This window comes from Manis javanica, chromosome 8, assembly GCF_040802235.1.
Source record: "Manis javanica isolate MJ-LG chromosome 8, MJ_LKY, whole genome shotgun sequence".
NCBI classification, from domain to species: Eukaryota; Metazoa; Chordata; class Mammalia; order Pholidota; family Manidae; genus Manis; species Manis javanica.
Window position 1 is genome coordinate 119819956 of NC_133163.1, and position 21820 is coordinate 119841775.

Below are 21820 nucleotides of genomic sequence, written 5' to 3' on the forward strand. Positions count from 1 at the left end.
ACTCTGTGCTTCCCACTTAATTTTGCTGGGAACCTAAAACTGCCCTCAAAAAGTCTTTTAAAAAAAAGCACCGTCCTCTTACCTCATCCCCGTCCCTACTTCCCAGAGATACTTGAGAAGCGGGATTTTGTCCAGCCCCTTTTTATGCCTATGCTAACATGTTTGCTACCAATTTGAATCTTTGTGTCCAATCTGGGTGTACGAGGACATCACCTGCTTGTTCTTTTCCATAAGTCAAATTTAACTTCAACTTCAAACTTCTTTGAAACTAGTAGAAAAATTCAATGTCAGTTAATACGGGGACTCCCCACATGCACCCCAAGTCTGAGTCAAGATGCCTGTCTGGCGCAGGTAAGGGTCTGTGGTGCTTGGGAAACCCAAGACCTCAGACTCCTGCCTCTCTTCACCTTGGAAACCCCTCTCTCGGTCTCTCAAAAAGGGATCTGCCTTTCCCCCTCTCCTTTCTCCTCCTTCCCCTAGCCGGCCCTTCTGGGCCTTCTGGTCCTAGCCGAGAGCTCAGGCTTTCACTGTGGGAAGGAAGAGTTGTTCATTTCCAGCAGCTCGCTCTCTCTCTCTTTCTCTCTCTCTCTCTCTCTCTCTCTCTCTCTCTCTCTCTCTCTTTCTCTCTCTCTCTCTTGCAAAAATCCAGGCAAGGAAATCGAAATCTGAGGTCTTGACCACTTGGCCTGGGAGAGGAGGAGCAGAGATAAGGACAAAGCACAAACCCATCTCCCAATAAGTGTCCTGCCACATCTGCATACATGTATGTCTGCATAAACTCAATCCTGCTGTGCTTTTTTTCTTTTACCAGACAACAGACTAGGCATATGTCCGTGTCACAACATATGTTTGCTTCATTCTTTTAAAAAATAACAGTATTCCATTTATGGTTGTAGCATAATTTATTTTAACCAGTGCCACTGATGGACATTTAAGTCCATCCCCTTCTTCAGCTGTTTCAAATAACACTTTGTGCATACCCGTACATACAGCTTTATGGAACAGGATGGGAATATCTGCAGGACACGTGTCCTAGAAACCGAATCACGAAGTCAAAAGACCTGTGCATTTTAAATGTGGATAGACATTCCCAGTTGCCCTTCAAAACTTTCTATTTGCAGGCTCACCCACGGTACATGAGTACGTGTTTTCATACCTTCAATGAAGAGTTTAGGGATTTAAGGGTTTCTGAAGTCGCTAATCTTTATCATTAGGTAAATGGAGATTGGGTTATTTTCACATATAGTTCTTTAATCACAAGCCATATCTTCATACGACTTTTGACTGTTCATATTTCTTTTTTATGTGATTGCTTCTCCCTGACCCTTGCCTACTTTTCCTACCCGGATGTTCATCTTTCTCCTATCCATTTTTAATAATGTTTTGAATATTACGGAAGTTAGTATCTGTATATCTTAAATATATGCGCTATGAGTTAGAAGTGATCTCATATGGCATCATTTCTAATGCCCAAGCAGTTTCCTCTCATGACTCAGTGCCCACACCAACCTTTCTTCCTGTGTGTGTGCCCCCTTACCTCTCCTAGGCGAGCCCTTCAACGGGCAGCTGGTAACAGAAGGGAGAAGCCAGGACGAGGGAGAAGAGAAAGAGGACGAGGAGCAGAAGGAAGACCTGCACGGCGGGGCCCCTGAAATATTCACCCCGGAATCGGCACAGACCTTCCCAATCAGGCATCCAGATAGATTTCCTTCCCGTCGGCCAGACAATATGATGCCACCCCAGCCTGCGCGGCGAAGCCGGGATCACAACTGGAAGCAGCTGGGAACGACGGAGTGCTCCACCACCTGTGGGAAGGGTGAGCCCCCCGGGCAGGCCAGCAGAGGCCCTGCAGGTCCCAGGGGACAAGTGGGTCAGTGGGCCCCGGGCGCATGGCCAGCCCTCCCTTCCTTGAGCCTGGACGGCTCATTAGCAGGAACAGAGCGCCGGCTTCCAGGCGCCCCTCCCAGTAAAGCCGCACTGGGCTTGCTTAATTCCCCCAGTAACGGCATAGGGTAACAGGAGCCAAGCACTGCCAGCCAGAGACGCCCACTCGAGCTTGGGTGTCCAGGGGGTTATTGGAGGTCAATCCTGTCGGCATGCAGCTTCCACAATACTGACATCCGCTACTCATCCTTCAGCATCCCAAGGCTCAAACTGACCATCGTGGCCCAAGGCCTCGGGCGGGCCAAAGCAGACATTCACATAAATCACCGTGTTGGTGTGAGCTAGCTTGTCAAACTGACACGGAGTGGCTGGGGACATAGAAAAGCTCTCGTGTCAGCAGACTGTTCCAAGAGCTCCACGGTCACCTCCAGCCCTGATCAAAGACACACTCTGAAGACAGGCCTTTCTCTGGAATGTGCAGGATTTGAGCAACCCAAGGCTGCTGAGCTCACCCTTTCCTCACAATATGTTCATTAATAACCCCAGAATACACTCACATAGTTCAAGATCTAAAGTTTGATGTACGAGTTAAGGTTGTGGAACACTTACACAAAGTCCAGTTGAAACTTATTCTCAAATCTAAGATTACAGGAAAAATACACACTGTGGGGACTTGGGGTGTTAAGTTAGCTAACATTTCCACTCACACCACTCTCAGCTCCCTTCCTGTTCTCTCAGTAAAATCTTAATTCGTCCCATTGTCCTAACCAGATCGGCTTAGCCCACCAGGGACAAACCTGTGCACAGCCCACCCAGCAAAATCAGGTCGGTTGACACTTTGCAACAAGGGAGACCAGAGGAAACATGGGGTGTCTTTCCAAACCAAAGAAAGATAAGAGTTACAGGACTGGGGAGAAGAGTAGAGTTGAGGTGAAACTTAACGAAAGCAGGGTTTTGATGGGCTCAGAGCAAAGCATGGCTATGCGTAAAGCACCTGTGAGGTAGGCCCTGTTTGCTTGAAGACTCCGAAGTTAAGATAGATGTGGAATGTGATATCCAAACGCCCTTATTTGATGCTCTGTACCTGGGTTGGAAATTGATGCTGCTTCTCAGCTTCCAGGTGGCTTAGATCTTCAGTGCAAGGATACATCTATGAGCTGTGTTGTTAGAATTTCTTTCCTGTAAGGGTCATAATCTCCTGTTTGTAATAAACTCCTATCTGTGGCCCTAATCAGCTGTTCTTTGAATGAAGTGGTCATAGAAAATAGACGGCTGTATCCCCTTCAGTGTCTGTGCAGCTGGGAAACTGGGATACACCCAGGGTGTGGGTTGGAAGATTTTTTTATTTTCTTCAAGAAACGTGTACCAGAGGGCACAAAATTTGGAAACCTTGATATAATTAGCACATGGAAAAATCTTTCACAACCACCTCTTAAGCTTTTACCTTTTCCATAAGAGCATTGACGTAGCAGCTTTTGGGAAGGGAATCGAGGCCTTTGGTTCTTCTTGGAGGCTCTCGCCTTTCTTGCCCAGTTCCGTAACGACTTACCAGGTAGCGTGCTGGCTTACTGAGGTGTTTCTGCGCAGATTTTATTGCGCACTCCGTCCAGTCTGTGTGATCCACACTGAGATTCAAAATCTGCGCCCCTGACTGCTCTCTGGTATCTAGCTGGCAAACTGCTTGTACTACATGGTCTAGTTCAGATCGCACTTCCTCTGTGAAGCCTGTCCTGATTCTGCAAGGCCCGGGTAGACCCTTCTTCTGCGGGGCCTTGCAGCATTCAGGGCGCGTTTTAGTCCCGCTCTGCCCGGGCTGGCGGTCTTCATGACTGCCTGCTTTCTGACCTATGTACCTGGTATCAGACCAAGCGCACAGCAGGCATGTCTCAAGAATTTCTTGAGTGAATGAATATATCATCACCACATTTCAACTGGGGCACGTATCAGCTATCAGAAAAGGTGGAAGAGTCGTTTTTACATCTTTGTTACATCCTGGATATGCTAGGCTGTTTTCTGCCTTTACCCATGTTCTGCTAGTGGCATAAAGAATGTGGATTTATGTATTCAAAACTGAAGAATCTTTTTCTCCAAGTCTCCACATTATTTTGGTCAGTGTTCTTAATATAGCCTTTCTCCTTTACATTGTGGATATGTGTGCATGCACACACACACACACACACACACACACACACACGCGCGCGCACACACACACACACACACTTAGCAGATGCCCGAGAGGATATGTGTCGCGCGCCCCGTCCTCGCCGGCAAGAACAGCACGCAACAACAGCAGGATTCTTCTGCAGAAAGCTTTATTCTTCAGCTCTTTGTGAAACAAATGAGTTGGGCAGGACCCAGAGGGGAAGGAGAGGCTTGCTTATATAGTTCTCATGCTCTGACCTGGTTGGTGCGGCTCCATATGCCTTATTAGCATAACCATTTGGTGGGTCTCATTGGTCCTTATGCTAAGGCGCAATTAGCATGTAGTTTAGTGGTGTGGGATGATTTGTCATTAGGAAGTTCGGGGCCTTCCGGCTGCCCTGCATGGGGCGCTATTTTCTGAGCGCGGCTGCCAACAGATATGCTATCCTCTTCTTTGCCCTGATGAACAGCAGTGGTCCTCAAGCCAAAGCAATACTGAAATAAAGACAAAGGGTACTGTTTACCCGCTCCCCCTCCTTTCATACCCCTTCCTTTTTGCTTGCATGTGACAAAAGGCAGTACCCTATGGATGCCCCTGCTTTGCTGTCTCTAAGGTTTGCTCCTAGACAGCAGTGGCCTCAGATGTACAGGGAAGATGAGGCAATGTGGATACACAAAGTGTGTAGCTCACAGTTGGCAAGAGTAGGGACAAGTGTGCAGTGACCAAGAAATTCTGAGCCTGCCGGTGCTGTCCAGCTCTTTCATGCACAGCCCACGCCCCTTCCCTTGTGACCTCATCATTTGTCCCCACTCAAACTTTCTCCCAAATGCTCCTCCAGTCCTTCCTGGTGGAGCTAATCGGACCACACATTTCTGTGCCTCTCACATTAAAATTCCTCTTCTCATAAACGCTCTCGGTGTCACACTATTATCACCACAGAGGGACGCCCTGGCACTGGCATCTAAGAGTGGGCCATACTCCACCCAGTCATTGCCCAGCCCTCTGGCCATCTGGTCAAACCCTTGGTTCAGTTAATTCCTGGAGCTCCAAGACTAAGGTTATTTAACTTTTTCTTACTTGTATTTAATATGTCCCTCTCACCACAATGCCTCCCTTCCCCTAAATTCACTGACTTACCTCATTTAAAGTCTACTGATTTCCTGTAGTACAATTCCCACCTCCAATGTAACAGACTTCTACCTCATACAACCCGACTAAAGTAATCCTTTCAAAAAAAGTAGGACTTTCTTACTGCTCAGAACCCAGCCAGCACCCAACTTCACCACTTCATTTCTGTTTACTAGCAATTAGAGGAGTAACTGGTACTTCCACTCTACAGAAATCAGAACTGACCCAAAGAAAGGAACAATTGTGGTCACTGGAGTCAAGAATCATAGGTCTATAATCTATAGGTGTTTTCTCACCATCAGAGAGAGAAAGCCTCTGAATTTATTTCCTGGGCTGAACACTGGAGCTGGACCATTGACAAGTGACATAAGAGGGTACAGGAAAGTAGGCAGTGGCCATATGCAAACAGCCCTAAACCAGACCTGTCTTCCCAAAGCACAGAGCATTCCTATGGTAACCTGTATCCTTTTAGCTAAAGATATTACATTTCCCCCTCCTCTGTGTGCCATGCCGTTGGGGTACATACTGTGCTTGCCAGTCCACAAACTTGTAAGTAAAAAAGTTCAACCCACATAGTCTGAAGGGGAAGGAATTGGCTAAATAATAAGATTTTTGCTTAATCCCTTAATTGCTGCATCCCGAATGGGTACCCTGCAAGCCATGAACTGAATCTTATTCATCTTTATAACTCAATACAGTGTGCTTAATATTTGTTGAATTTAATTAAAAACCTCTTCTTAATGGAAGCAGATATGTTCCTGGACAAAATTTAATTCCACAAAGGTTTTGCTTCTGATTAATTTTATAGCCAGTACTGCTTTTTATTCAGCTAATAATCATGCTTAATTGGAACATTATTTTAAATAATGGACTCAAGTTATAGTTACATTGTAAATTTTTACTGCTGGAGTAGTTTCATTTCATTTCAAATTCAAAACTGTCTTACAAACTCAAGTTTCTTACAGGAATTACCCTCTGGCTCAGCGTGTCACACAAGATGCTTAAAGAAGCATTGAAACACTTTTCATGGTTGATGAAATATTGAGATACTTAGACGCTACAAGTTACCCCTTCAGTTACAATTAAAACTGTAGCAAGTGGCAAGTTCAAAACCTCTAAATGCCTGGCTCATTAGCAACAGAGCTAAAACAGAGCTGTAGAATAAATGGAAGTGTTCTGCCCAGCAGGAACTGTGAAGTGGCCTAGACTGGGTGCAGGCGGAGGGGAGGTGGCAGTTGTTTGTGAGGAAGCACCTCATTCTTTAGACGGTTCGGGTTCAGCTGGTCTCATTTTTCACTTCATAAACGTTCATTAGTAATACCTCAGTGCTGCCACCAGGGGACAGCAGAGAGAAGGCAGCGCTGAATAAATCTATTCCTCCAAAACATATTTATCCTTATTACGCCAATGAAACTAGGCTGCATATTCAAAACAAAACAACAACAAAAACCTGAGGCAGTTAATATGACCTTTTTTAAGCAAAGTAATAATGAATATTAGACCTCTGATAAATATTCATTCAACAAACTTTTACTGAGCACCTACTTCTCTGCTAGGTACTGGGGTTACAGAGATGGACAAGAACTAGTCCTGTCCCTGAGAATGTCACTGTCCCGTGAGGAGCAGGCATATGCTCAAAAAGCTAAAATACCATTGGATCACAACTTCTTTAGGGGACACGTGTAAAATGCTTTACAAAGGAGGAAGCCAGCTGCTCTTCTAGCCTTTCTGGGATTTTATTCCTCTGCTTCAGCACAAGTGGCTCTTAAACACACCTGCCACATGCAGGCCAGTTTGTCGGGCACTTGTTCCAGTTCAGCGACCTGGACAGTCCCTTCCCTCCACGACACATCCATGCACAGCTACCCAAACCCAACCCTTTCTCTAGGATGCAACTTGAGCCCTCTATAGCCCTTTCTCTTTGATGTCTCCAGAAAACCTTTAAGAAATTATTATTTGTGCTCATTCTACAATCACTTTCCTGACTCATGATACCTTACTATTATGAAAATTGTTTTTATTCCTCTGAGCACTTTCAAACCATCCCCACAAATAGATGATAAGCTCTTTGAGGGCAGTAATTATTCCTACCCCTCTCTGCAGCTCACAGTGCCCAGCAAAGCCCTGTGTGTGAGGTGTGTAAACGCAGGAATGAAAGAGGAGTGTGTGTGTGAATTGTTTGTTCTGCTTCCATGGCCTCTCTTCATCAGTGCCTGGGTCTCTGCGCATCTACGCCTGTAGCTGAACGTTCAGGTGTGTCGCAGTATCCTTCAGACATTCTTCTTGTCCTTGCAGGATCACAGTACCCTATTTTTCGCTGTGTGCACAGAAACACTCACGAAGAGGTTCCTGAGAGCTACTGTGACTCCAGCATGAAGCCGACCCCGGAGGAGGAGCCGTGCAACATCTTCCCTTGCCCAGCCTTGTAAGACAGCTGCTCTGCTCGGGTCACCTATTATCGGGTCACTTCTGGTTGCTTGGGCATAGGACCTTACTAACAAATATAATCCAATTTTCAAATCAGTCCACATCAGATTTAGAGACAAGAGACTTGGTCTATCAGAAACTGCAGTCTGTTCGGCAAATGCATCTGTCTTTTAGATTAATCCAGGAGCTCATAGCTGTTAGCAGTCAACACACCCCCAGGAAGCCCACCCTTTGGTAAATTGGAGCAATTAGGGTTTACCTGGTAAGGAAAACAAAGAAGGAAGCAGTGAATCACCATCTGGTATGGTCAGTGCTGTAGGTAAGCTGTGTAAGAGAGAGAAGAAAGTCACCAACCCCGTCTGCCTGAAGAAGTCAAGAAAAGTGTCTCAGGAGAGGTCTTGGGCTGGTTATTGAATGATAAATAGGACACTTCCAGAAGAACTGGGGAAGGGACCCTAAAAGGGGCCAAAACAATTCTCAAAGTAACAAAACCTTAATTCTCATCCAAATACCTACTGAGCGTGTGCTGAGGTCTTACTTAATGACAAAGGATGACAGAGGAGGAAATGTGAAACTGACAGTTCCGGAAAGATAAAGAATGCTGGAACATGTTCCTAAGTTAGCTCCAAAGTGGGTTAATGTTCTACACTACATAAAAGCCATTTGTATCTTCTCAGTTGTCTTTGATTTTATAGAATCTGGGCCTTGGTCATGGGTAAATGGTGTGTCGAACAAAGTCACATTCCCTTACAGAGCGCGATGGCCCTCAGGCGGACCGCCAAGCCCCGTGCTTGGGTGAGGGCGCCCAGCGCCACCCTGGTGGCTATGTCTGCTGGCTTGGGTCTGTGCTGTCTCCTGTTGACTGAGGCAGTCTGTTCCTCTCCCTCTCTCACTGCCAAGCCAGCTGGGACATCGGGGAGTGGTCTGAATGCAGCAAAACCTGCGGCCTGGGCATGCAGCATCGCCAGGTTCTGTGCCGCCAGGTGTACGCCAACCGCAGTCTGACGGTGCAGCCCTACCGCTGCCAGCACCTAGAGAAGCCCGAGACCACCAGCACCTGCCAGCTAAAGATCTGCAGCGAGTGGCAGATCCGGACAGACTGGACCTCGGTACGCCGGCAACCCCCCTCCCGTTTCCCACACCCTGAGACCTGACTAGGCCCCCATCCGCAGGGTCCTAGGAGGACATTTTTGCAAAGCACAGGCTGTACCAATAGCTCAGTAGAGTTAAGGCTAGAGTTAAAGCCACCCAAAGAGGACTTCAAGGGTGAGCCCATGGGGGCCGTAAGCGAACAGGTCTCCTCTCTCACGTGTGCCCTGGTGGAGACAACTCCTTGCAATCACGCTCCCGTCTTAGAGATGACAGAACTGAGGCCCAGAGTAACTAAGTGGGCAAGACATCTAAGAAGGCCTTAGAGAAAAGGTTGTGTGGTTTTCCAGGCCAGGTCCCTCCCAGGTAGCATTTGCCTTGCAGGGATTCAGCAGCACAGGTGATTCCTCTGCTCAGGCAGCAGGTGAGAGGGGGTGAGGGCACCCTAACCGTAGAGCCCTCTGGGGCCAGTGCCACCTGTTCTGCTGACATAAAGCTTGCTCTGTTCTAGTGCTCGGTGCCCTGTGGAGTGGGACAGAGGACCCGAGACGTGAAGTGTGTGAGCAACATTGGGGACGTGGTCCATGACGAGGAATGCAACATGAAGCTCCGGCCGAACGACATTGAGAACTGCGACATGGGGCCCTGCGCCAAGAGCTGGTTCCTCACCGAGTGGAGTGAAAGGGTGAGAAGGGCAGTGGTGGAGCGGGCCCTCTGGAGCCGGGGCCCTGGGCCTGCGGGTCTAGAGCTCAGGCGCCGTGGTACAAGGTGCCCCCAAACCACACAGAAACACATGGGTAGCTGAGAATCTCAAGAGTAATTTCTGACATTGGGGAAAAGGCCCAGAAATGAACTATTATCATCTTTCTATCCTTCTATGAAGACTAAGGAGTCTCAAGAGTGAGAGAATTAGCTTGATTCTCCTGAGCAGGCCCCGTGAATGCTAATCATGGAATACTGAATAAAGTGGGCGAGCGATTACATCACGCCTTTCGCCTGGTAAAAGGCACTCAGCCAGTGGCAGGCCCCCTGCCCCCTCCTTCTCACCGACTGGAAACAGTTTGTAAACCATTCTCCTCCCCAGGGGCCAGCCTCCCTGGGGGCTCCTCATGTCAGGTGTCAAGGATCAACTCAAAGACATAGAGTTAACTGGTCGCCTGCCAGCTGCCTGTGTATGAGGGCAGCCAGTGGGAGGTTGAGCTCGCCTATCAAAGACACAGACAGGATTTATCCAAGAAAATGGAGGAATTCCGCAGTTGAGTGGCGGTGATGGCTGCACAACAGTGCGGATGTACTTAATGCCAAATGAATTGCACACTTAAAAATGATTCAGCCGGAAAATGTTATGTTATGTGTATTTTACCACAATAAAGTAAAAGTTCAGGAGGAAATACTAAGCAAAATTAAAGAACATCGCTTCGGGTAGGGGAAGAGAGAAAGAGAGAGGATGTGAGTTTTGCCTTCCTTTTCTTGAGGGAGCTACTCCTGGCTGGCAGCAGGAGAGGCCAGGCAGGGTATTCTGCCCAGGGCAGCTGAACTGGTCATCAAATGAACAGTTGCCAGGGCATTTCTGGGTTCTCCAGAAGGCCCTCAAAATGGGATGTAGACATGATTGGCACCTCCCTCTCAATGAGGCCAGGTCGGCACCGTCTCCCTCATCAGAATTCCTCATGGTGCTTCTCAACCAGATGTGCCTTCAGATCACCTGGGAGCCTTGTTCCAGTGCAGAATGTGAGCCAGCACTGTGAGGTGGGCCTGAGATTCTGCATTTCTAACTGGCTCCCAGGCAGCCCTGAGGCCACTGGTCCAAGGGCAGAGGAGACCAGCCAAGTGACTGAATCTTAGGAAGCACTGCGCTCCCGTGGAGAGCAGGGTGATGGGTAAGCTCAGAGAGTAAGCCAGCGTGTGCGGGCAGATTGGCACCACACCACCGCAGGGGTTGATTCCGATTGGCCGGGACCCATTCTGACTGGTCGGTTCCGTGCATCGCAGACTGGTGGTTGGGTATTCTGAAGACTGCCCTGAAAGTGGTCTCGTGGATTTCCACTCCCTCCACGTTAAGAGGCCCCGTAACTTCACCTCTCTCATCCCGATAGTAATCCCCTCAGGTGAGCAGTGTTGCTGACAAGGAAAGGAAAAACAACCCGCAAACTCAGCCTTCACTGCACATCACAACATCCTCTCCTCCACTTATCTTCCCTGCGGATTCCTGGCACCTCAGGGCATGCAGCTCCTGCCTCTGAGCCCCAAGACAGTCCCCAGATACAGAGGCCCACGTGCAAACACTGGTCTCTTAGGATGAGCTGTTAACAGTGCCTCCAGTCCCAGGAGGGAGGTGGAACAGACACCAAATCAGCCTTTGGGAAGGTGCTCACCAAAGGGAATCAGATGGAGAGCAGGTGCCCCTCTAAAGGTATCTGTTGACTCGCACTTCTGCCCCTAAAGCCGAGTCCAGCAGAGCTCAGCCAAGTGGTTTGCAAGACTCCCTCTCCAAGCCTCCCAGCCCCTAATTCAGCTCCTGGCGTTGCAAAGGCATCACTGGGAGGCGGTCCACACGGCAGGGACAGCCTCCCCGCCAGCAGGAGGAGGCCTTCGCCACCTGTTTCCTTTGTCAGAAATTCACTGCGTGTCCAGACAATGACATCTGTGCGCTGAGCAGCCACTAGGGGGCAGGAGGTTTCCTTTTACACTGAACCAGGATGTTTCTTGTGAATTCCCACTTGGGTCCTGCGTAGCTCAGCCTTCTCCCCTCACAGTGCAGCCCGACAGTTGGGAGCCCTTCCACTTCTTGTCCAGGCTAAAAATCCTTAGTTCCTTCAACTAATTCTTCTGTTTCTGGATTTCTAGTCATCCCAGAATTCATCTGTGTTCACAGTAAACTTGGCGATTTTAAAGTGCAAACAAATGAATGAAAAGACTGATGCTGGGCTTTCGTTTATATATTGGAAAGGTTCTTGTTTAAATAATGTTCATTTTTTTCTAGTCATAAAGTAACATACTGTGATAAAAATATGAAAAAAATATGAAAAATATACTTATAATACCTTAACTAGAAGATGATAATTAAAAATTTTTAAGCTGCACTGCCAAGCTTTTTTCTACTCATACATAGTATTTACATACATAGCCTTTTTGTAGTTATACATAATTTAATGATATAAATCATAATACATGTATAATATGGTAACCTGCTTTTTTCACTTAGGTGTTTATTATAAACACCTTAAAAAGGTATTAAAAACCTTTTAAAGCATGATTTTTAGTTCACATAAGCTATTGTATGACTGATATAATTGAACCAACCCCTATTATTTTCCCTCCAGTAAAGACTTGTAAGTTTCCCTTTGATGTAAATTTGCTTTGTATTTTAACATCAATACCTGCTGGATCTTACCCTTGTCTTCAAATTCTGAATAGAGCAAAAGATAAGCACTTTACTCTGTTTAGAGAACTTTTCTGTTCTTTTTTGGAAAAGATGTTTTAAGCCATTTAAGTTTGGTGCTGTGACACAAGTAAATTTGCTTTTTCTACCCCCAGAATAAAACCTCGAAGGCTTATGCTTATTTCAGAGTAGATGAGTGGGAAGGGGCTGCAGTGGGGTTTAAGGAAGGCTCATTGGATTTGGCATCATTTCCCCAAGAACCTTTGTCTTATGAGAACTTAAACAAGCTGCCGACTCTCTGGCCCTTAGTTTTCTCCTCTGTTAACAGTGCTGCATGAATATTAAGGAATAACACATTTGAAACCATAAGGTAGATGAGGTTGGCCCAGTAGGTTGGGCCTTGGTCACCAGTGAGCCTTATGAAAGGTTCAGCCCCCAAGAATGACCAGCTGATGGCAGTCCTCCACGTGTGCATAGCGGCTTTGTATACAAATCAACCCTGTTAAGCTCTAGTTTGAACTATGCAATTTTTCACCGCTAGGAATAAACATGTATGGAGCACATAATACATGGCCAGGCATGAGTGGAACACAGCCTCCGTTTAATGAGCTTAGATGAAAGAAAATGAGATTAACGTTTACAAACACGTAAGGATCCAGACTTCGTCCTGTTGCCCAGTTTAAAAGTAATTAATCTCTACCTAATTGAATTGAGGTGGTAGACCCGGCCTGAACCTTCTCTTACACGTTCGGGGCAATGTAGTTTTTCTGACTCAATAACACACCTTAAAAACATCCTCGCAGCTACTTTTAGCTGGGGATGGGCCTCATCAGACACAGGCATCCTGTATTTTTTTGTTCTGGAAATCAATGACAGGTTTAAACCAACATGCAATTTTTTTTAATTAAGGTATTATTGATATACACTCCTATGAAAAAACAATTGTGGTCACTACATTTGCCCATATTATAAGATCCCCACCCATACCCCATTGCAGTCACTGTCCATCACTGTAGTAAAATGCCACAGATTCACGATTTGCCTTCTCTGTGCTACACTGTCTTCCCTGTGACCCCCCACACCATGTGTACTAAACACAATACCCCTCAGTCCCCATTTCCCTCCCTCCCACCCATCCTCCCACACCCCTCCCCTTTGGTAACCACTAGTCCCTTCTTGGAGTCTGTGAGTCTGCTGCTGTTTTGTTCCTTCAGTTTTGCTTCGTTGTTATACTCCACAAATGAGGGAAATCATTTGGCATTTGTCTTTCTCCACCTGACTTATTTCACTGAGCATAATATCCTCCAGCTCCATCCATGTGGTTGCAAATGGTAGGATTTGTTTCTTTCTTATGGCTGAATAGTATTTCACTGTGTATATGTACCACATCTTCTTTATCCATTCATCTACTGATGGACACTTAGGTTGGTTCCATATCTTGGCTATTGTAAAAAGTGCTGTGATAAACATAGGGGTGCATATGTCCTTTTGAATCTGAGAACTTGTATTCTTTGGGTAAATTCCAAGGAGTGGGATTCCTGGGCCAAATGGTATTTCTATTTTTAGTTTTTTGAGGAACCTCCATATTGCTTTCCACAATGGTTGAACTAGCTTACATTCCTACTGGCAGTGTAGGAGGGTTCCCCTTTCCCCACATCTTCGCCAGCATTTGTTGTTCTTAGACTTTTCGATGCTGGCCATCCTTACTGGTAGGAGGTAATGTCTCATTGTGGTTTAATTTGCATTTCCATGATGATTAGTCATGTGGAGCATCTTTTCATGTGTCTGTTGGCCATCTGAATTTCTTCATTGGAAAATTGTCTCTTCATATCCTCCACCCATTTTTTAATTTGGTTATTTGCTTTTTGGGTGTTGAGGCATGTGAGTTCTTTATGCATTTTGGATGTTAACCCCTTGTCAGATAAGTCATTTACAAATATATTCTCCCATACTGTAGGATGCCTTTTAATTCTGTTGATGGTGTCCTTTCCTCTACAGAAGTGTTTTAGTTTGATGTAGTCCCATGTTTTCATTACTGCTTTTGTTTCCCTTCCTCCAGGAGATGGCTTCAGGAAGACGTTGCTCATGTTTACATTCAGGAGATATTTGCCTATGTTGTCTTATAAGAGTTTTATGGTTTCATGACTTACATTCACATCTTTGATCCATTTCCAGTTTACTTTTGTGTGTGGGGTTAAACAATAATCCAGTTTCATTCTCTTGCATGTAGCTGTCCAGTTTTGCCAACATGAGCTGTTCAAGAGGCTGTCATTTCCCCATTGTATGTCCATGGCTCCTTTATCATATATTAATTGACCATATATGCTTGGGTTTATATCTGGGCTCTCCAGTCTGTTCCATTGGTCTATGGGTCTGTTCTTGTGCCAGTGCCAAATTGTCTTGATTACTGTGGCTTTGTAGTAGAGCTTGAAGTTGGGGAGCATAATCCCCCCAACTTTATTCTTCCTTCTCAGGATTGCTTTGGCTATTTGGGGTCTTTTGTGGTTCCACATGAATTTTAGAATGATTTGCTCTAGTTCATTGAAGAATGCTGTTGGTATTTTGATAGGAATTGCATTGAATCTGTAGATTGCTTTAGACAGGATGGCCATTTTGACAATATTAATTCTTCCTAGCCAAGAGCATGGGATGAGTTTCCATATATTGGTATCTTCTTTAATTTCTCTCATGAGTGTCTTGTAGTTTTCAAAGTATAGGTCTTTCACTTCCATGGTTAGGTTCATTCCTAGGTATTTTATTCTTTTTGATGCAATTGTGAATGGAACTGTTTTTCTGATTTCTCTTTCTGTTAGTTCCTCATTAGTGTATAGAAATGCAACAGATTTCTGTGTTTTAATTTTGTATCCTGAAACTTTCCTCAATTCAGATATTAGATCTAGTAGTTTTGGAGTGGATTCTTTAGGGTTTTTTATGTAAAATATCATATCATCTGCAGAGACAGTTTAACTTCTTCCTTACCAATCTGAATGTCTTTATTTCTTTGTGTTGTCTGATTGCTGTGGTGAGGACCTCCAGAACTATGTTGAATAAAAGCAGAGAGAGTGGGCCTCCTTGTCTTGTTCCCGATCTTAAAGGAAAAGCTTGTAGCTTCTTGCTGTTAAGTATAATGTTGGCTGTGGGTCTGTCATATATGGCCTTTATTATGTGGAGGTACTTGCCCTCTATGCCCATTTTGTTAAGAGTTTTTATCATGAATGGATGTTGAATTTTGTCGAATGCTTTTTCAGCATCTATGGAGATGATCATGTGGTTTTTGTCCTTTTTGTTGATGTGGTGGATGATGTTGATGGATTTTCTAATATTGTCCCATCCCTGCATCCCTGGAATAGATCCTTCTTGATCATGGTGGATGATCTTGATATATTTTTTAATTCAGTTTGTTAATATTTTGTTGAGGATTTTTGCATCTATGTTCATCAGAGATATTGGTCTGTACTTTTCTTTTTTTTGTCGTGGTTTTGCCTGGTTTTGGTATTAGAGTGATGCTGGCCTCATAGAATGAGTTTGGAAGTATTCCCTCTTCTACTTTTTGGAAAACTTTTAGGAGGACGGCTATTAGGTCTTCACTAAATGTTTGATAAAATTCAGAGGTGAAGCCCTCTGTTCCACGGGTTTTGTTCTTAGATCGTTTTTTCATTACCAATTCAATTTCATTGCTGGTAATTGTTTTGTATAGATTTTCTGTTTCTGGGTCAGCCTTGGAAGGTTGTATTTTTCTAGAAAGTTGCACATTTCTTCTAGGTTATCCAGTTTGTTAGCATATAATTTTTCATAGTATTCTCTAATAATTCTTTGTATTTCTGTGGTGTCCATAAGTATTTATTCTTTCTCATTTCTGATTCTGTTTATATGTGGAGACTCTTTTTTCCTTGATAAGTCTGGCTATGGGTTTATCTATTTTGTTTATTTTCTTGAAGAACCAGCTCTTGCTTTCATTGATTCTTACTATTGTTTTTTTCTTCTCAATTTTATTTATTTATGCTCTAATCTTTATTATGTTCCTCCTTCTACTGACTTGGGACCTCATTTGTTCTTCTTTTTCTAGTTTTATAGACTTTAGACTGTTCATATGGGATTGTTCTTCTTTCCTGAGGTAGGCCTGTATGGCAATATACTTCCCTCTTAACACAACTGTCACTACATCCCACAGATTTTACAGTGTTGAATTATTGTTGTCATTTGTCTCCATATATTGCATAATCTCTGTTTTTATTTGGTCATTGATCCATTGGTTATTTAGAAGCATGTTGTGAAGCCTCCATGTGTTTGTGGGATTTTTCATTTTCTTTGTGTAATTTATTTCTCGTTTCATAACTTTGTGGTCTGAGAAGCTGGTTGGTACAATTTCAATGTTTCTGAATTTAGCAAGGCTCTTTTTGTGGCCTGGTATATGATCTGTTCTTGAAAATGTTCCATGTGCACTTGAGAAGAATGTGTATTCTGCTGCTTTTGGGTGTAGAGTTCTATAGATGTCTGTTAGGTCCATCTGTTCTAGTGTGTTCTTCAGTGCCTCTGTGTCCTTGGTTCTGTTGTGTCTGGTCGATCTGTCCTTCAGAGTGAGTGGAGTGCTGAAGTCTCCTAGAATGAATACATTACATTCTATTTCCCCTTTTGATTCTGTTAGTATTTGTTTCACATATGTAGGTGTTCCTGTGTTGGGTGCATAGATATTTATAATGGTTATATCTCCTTGTTGGATTGACCCCTTTATCATTATGTAATGTCCTTCTTTGTCTCTTGTGACTTTCTTTGTTTTGAAGTCTATTTTGTCTGATACAAATACTGCAACTCCTGCTTTTTTCTTCCTATTAGTTGCATGAAATATCTTTTTCCATCCCTTCACTTTTAGTCTGTATATGTTTTTGGGTTTAAAGTGAGTCTTTTGTAGGCAGTATATAGATGGGTGTTGTTTTTTTTATCCATTCAGTGACTCTACGTCTTTTGCTTGGTGCATTCAGTCCATTTACATTTAGGGTGATTATCGATAGGTATGTACTTATTGACATTGCAGGCTTTAGAATTGTGGTTACCAAAGGTTCAAGGATAACTTCCTTACTATCTAACAGTCTAACTTAACTCACTTAATGTGCTATTACAAACACAATCTAAAGGTTCTTTTTTTCTCCTCCTTTTTTCTTCCTCCTCCATTCTTTACATATTAGGTATCATATTCTGTACTCTTCATCTATCCCTTGATTGACTTTGGGGGTAGTTAATTCAATTTTGCATCTGCTTAGTAATTAACTGTTCTACTTTCCTTGCTGTGGTTTTATTACCTCTGGTGACAGCTATTAACCCTTAGGAACACTTCCATCTATAGCAATCCCTCCAAAATACACTGTAGAGACTGTTTGTGGGAGGTAAATTCTCTCAGCTTTTACTTCTCTGGAAAATGTTTAATCCCTCCTTCAAATTTAAATGATAATCTTGCCGGATAAAGTATTCTTAGTTGGAGGCCCTTCTGCTTCATTGCATTAAATACATCATGCCACTCCCTTCTGGCCCGTATGGTTTCTGCCGAGAAGTCTGATGATAGCCTGATGGGTTTTCTTTGTATGTGATCTTATTTCTCTCTCTGGCTGCTTTTAATAGTCTGTCTTTATCCTTGATCTTTGCCATTTCAATTATTATATGTCTTGGTGTTGTCTCCCTTGGGTCCCTTGTGTTGGGAGATCTGTGCACCTCCGTGGCCTGAGAGACTATCTCCTTCCCCAGTTTGGGGAAGTTTTCAGCAATTACTTCCTCAAAGATACTTTCTATCCCTTTCTCTCTCTCTTCTTCTTCTGGTACACTTGTCATATGAATATTATTCCATTTGGATTGGTCACACACTTCTCTCAATATTCTTTCATTCTTAGATTCCTTTCTTCTCTCTTGTGTGTCAGCTTCCTCGTATCCCTCTTCTCCAATTTCTATTTCATTTATCGTCTCCTCCACCATATCTAATCTGCTTTTAAAACCTCCCATTGTATGTTTCATTTCTGGTACTGTGTTCTGTGATGATTGGATCTCCAACCTGAGTCCTTGAATATTTTTCTGTACCTCTATGAGCATGTTTATGATTTTTATTTTGAAATCTCTCAGGAAGATTCATGAGGTCAGTTTCATTTGACTCCTTCTCTGATGTATGTATGATTTTGCTTTGAACCAGGTTCTTTTGATGTTTCATATTTGTATATGATGCCCTCTAGTGCCCAGGAGCTCTATGCTCTGGAGTTGCTCAGCCCCTGGAGCAATGTCGGGGGTCTCAGGGTAGTGGTGTTGGTGCCTGGGGGCAGGAAAGAGCTGTTTCCTGCTTTCCAGCTGCTATGCCTGTCTCCACTGCCAGAGCCAGTGGGCTGAGCACACAGGTATAAGCTTCTATGCTTTGCATTTTTAACTGATATAGGCTTCCCTCTGGCTGGCCTTAATGCCAGGGCAGAGTTTGCCCGTTTGCAAGCCAGGTGCAGGCTGGCAGGGAGGAAGGTGCAGCAGGCTGCTTATCACAGAGAGGGCCTTGGAGCTGCGTAACCAGCCAGGGGGATGGAGCGCCTGAAGATCATGAAACTTCCCAACCTGCTGGGCAGAGGGCACCCGGACAATTTTGTCTACCTGCCCTTTCCCCTGAGCAGTAAGCTCTGTGCAATCCTTGCCCCTTTAGCAGCCCTCTCGCTGTTAGGAAGTCTCTCAGACCGCCCACCTTTCTTCAGTCCCAGAGCAGCTGGATATGGATCCCTGTTTTCCACAAAAGGTTGGAATCTGAGTTTCTCCAAGTATTCCCCCTGTCTTAGCTTTCCAACCCCACTAATCACCAGAGCACCATGCAATGTAGATTCCTGCTCCCAGAGCAGATCTCCAGGGCTTGGGTGTTCAGCAGTCCTAGGCCTCCACCCTCTCCCTGCTCCATTTCTCGTCCTCCAGCCGGTGAGCTGGGGTGGGGAGAGGGCTTGGGTCCTGCCAGGCCACAGCTTTGGTAGGTTACCCTGTTCCGTGAGGTCTCTTCTTTTCTCCATGTGTATGCAGTCTGGCGCACCCCTCTTTCCTGTTGCTCTTTCAGGAGTAGTTGTATTAATTATATTTTCGTATTATATGCAGTTTTAGAAGGAGTCCTCTGTCCCACCTCTCACTCCACCATCTTTTATCCTCCACACATGCAATTTTTAACCACAATGGAAAAAAAGAAAAAGAACTTTTAAAAAGTCCACCAGCCCCAATTTTGTAACACCTAATTTTTAAGGATGTTTTCCAAGAGAAGAAGTAAGTAAAAACATTGCGCCATTTAATTATAGAAGATGATACATAAAACTGCAGTTCAGAAATAGTCATTAGAGCCTTATAGTCCCTCAAGGGCCACTTGATCCAAGTTTAGCATTTAGCTGCTCCTGGGGTGAGAAGACAGTTCTCACTAGAGGGTTGCTTAGGAATTTCATGCGTTTCTGTGTTTTATCAGCCCAGAAGTTCAATTAGGTGTCAAGTTCTTTTCTGACTACCAAGTGTATTTTGTCCCTCCTTTAGGCACGTCCTTCAGGGACAGTGACTGGGTGTGTTTCCACGCCTCACTTTGAAGGTCAGGCTCTACTGCCTGTTAGGGACTCCTCCCCCACTGAGAGGCTTCCTGGGCCAGGGCCTGGGTGGGTAGCTCCTTTCAAATTTACATTTGTTGTGTTTTCACTGCAGTTGGTATAATAAGGTGAAGTTCTCTGCAGAACTCATCTTTGTAATACTCTCTCACTGGGCACTTAAGTGGTCCTTAACATTCTTCTTTTAAATTAAGCATGTGGGGATACGGGAAGTTTTCCCAGATGTGTGTACATTACTTGGTTTGGAAAGTAGAAAATCAAGTTAGTGAGTCAAATAGAAATTAAGTGGAAAGAAATATTCTTAAGATTTGAAAACATGATAACTTAGATTTGATTTGCCTTGTGTTCTTTAGGAGAATTTAAATATCTTGAGTGTTTAAAGCTAGGAAAGAGACCAGATAATATATAGCTGAAACAAAAAAAACCCTTTAGCTTACTTAGACTATTCTAATTGTAACAAAGGATTTTTTTTTACTGATTCCTTGTGCCAGACTTCTAATAGCAATGCAGACAGAGTGTAAATCATGAAAAGTATTTGTGACCTTGCAAGGGAGAAAAATCTTCTCCTCTACCCTCTAATGTTTGATAATAAAAGCCTGCAAATTCAGCTGACAAAATAACTGGAGGAAAACATACAAATTTTATTTGATGTTTTTTTTATATAGTACAGAGGGCTTCACAGGAAAGACATGAAAATCCTAAAGAATCAGTGGCTTATATTCTGTTTTAACAAAGGGTGATAAATTCTGAAGAGGTGACTAGACAAAGGAAAGGGTCTAAGGGCAGTAAATTGTAAGAAAGTGGCCAAGAAATATATGGCAGAAACTAATGGAAGATAATGGTTATTTTAGTAAGGTTTGTTTGCACACAGACTCCTCTTGGTCTCAACTCCCTGTCACTGGTACTGAGGCTGGAAAGAGTAAATGGAATCGGGCAATCAAGGCAGTTTTTACAGAGGAGATGGCATTTGATCTGAGCCTTTAATGGATTTTTATAGGTCATGGTGAGCCCTGGCTCTGTCCAGCATGAGAGATGTGGGATAGAATAATGGGACATTTGTCTAGAAGAATGGGTTGACCAGGGAAATATTAAAGAAAACCATTATGCCTGTTGGGGAAGTTCATGTGTGAATTTTGTCGGAATGGGACGGCATTCCCAGCACCTGGAAGCCCAGCAAGTTAGGAAAGCTGGAAAAGCTGAGCAGGAATCTTCAGCCACAGTCCAGGGGACGAACACCAGTGGTGCTGGCAACCACAGGCAGAAAGGGTCAAGATGAATTAAGAGAAAAATGGTAAAACTAGAATCTTCCAGACTTGATAGTTAGCTACAGGTTGGAAGCATGTCAGCTTCTAAATCCAGGTAGAAATTTGAGCACAAGTTGGAAAACCAAGAGGAGAAATGGGAATGGTGGTGAAGGGGGTGTTCCACGTTGGACATGAGGTGTCTGGGGGACACTCATGGTCATGTCCAGAAAATGTCTGAAAATAGAGGATGAGAAGCAAACTAAGGCAGCATTCCACAGTATTTCAAGACAGATGGAAAGTGTTCTATAAGCTTTAGGATATGACTCAGGAATGCATTTACAGTACCCTTGGTGAGGACAAAGGGCGACTGTGGTAAAGAAATCACTGCTGCTGAGTTTTAAATGAAGACCTTAACCCTGTAAGCCTCAGTTTCTCTATTTTAGAGTGGGGATGTAGGCCTTGACCCTTTAAAGCCCTTCGTATCATTTACGGAGCACCTGCTGTATGCAGAGCACATGGCTCATGACCTGTAATTCTGCCAGGCACGTGTTCCTATGCCAGCTGTCCAGATGAACATGCCTGAGGTGTGAGGGGCGGGTCACCTGCCCCACGCTGCACAGCCAGTAGGGATATTAATCTCATTCTGTACCAGGCCGCCTTCCAATACTCTCATGGCCGGGGCCTGTGGGACTCTCAGGCAGCAATGTTGAGGTGACAGACTCCTTCCCCAGAAGACCAGCCTCGGCCACCAGGAGGGAGCCGTGCACCCAAGCTTTCATGCTCTTGGTCTTCTTCTGCTGAATATATTTTTGAGAGCAGAGGCCAGGACAGCTATTCCGACAAGTGTGAACATATTAATTGCAACAGTAGGACAGGATATTTGGAAAGAAGACTGTCCCAGAAACTCTAAGACGGGAGTTTTGCCATATCCCATATTGGAGGA

The 21820-nt window shown here is 44.4% G+C and overlaps 1 protein-coding gene across 2 annotated transcripts in view; it reads left to right on the forward strand.

Annotated features, from left to right (window-relative positions):
• The window catches only part of THSD4 (thrombospondin type 1 domain containing 4), a 528195-nt gene that overhangs the window by 486681 nt on the left and 19694 nt on the right, over positions 1-21820 (forward strand). For both annotated transcript variants that reach the window (XR_012120776.1, XM_073212115.1), the window contains exons 11-14: positions 1547-1816; positions 7451-7580; positions 8487-8691; positions 9183-9356. Coding sequence is in view for 1 of the 2 variants with exons in the window: in XM_073212115.1 (XP_073068216.1) it covers positions 1547-1816; positions 7451-7580; positions 8487-8691; positions 9183-9356 (779 nt within the window). In the remaining variant the exon portion in view is untranslated. The remainder of the gene's footprint in view (positions 1-1546; positions 1817-7450; positions 7581-8486; positions 8692-9182; positions 9357-21820) is intronic.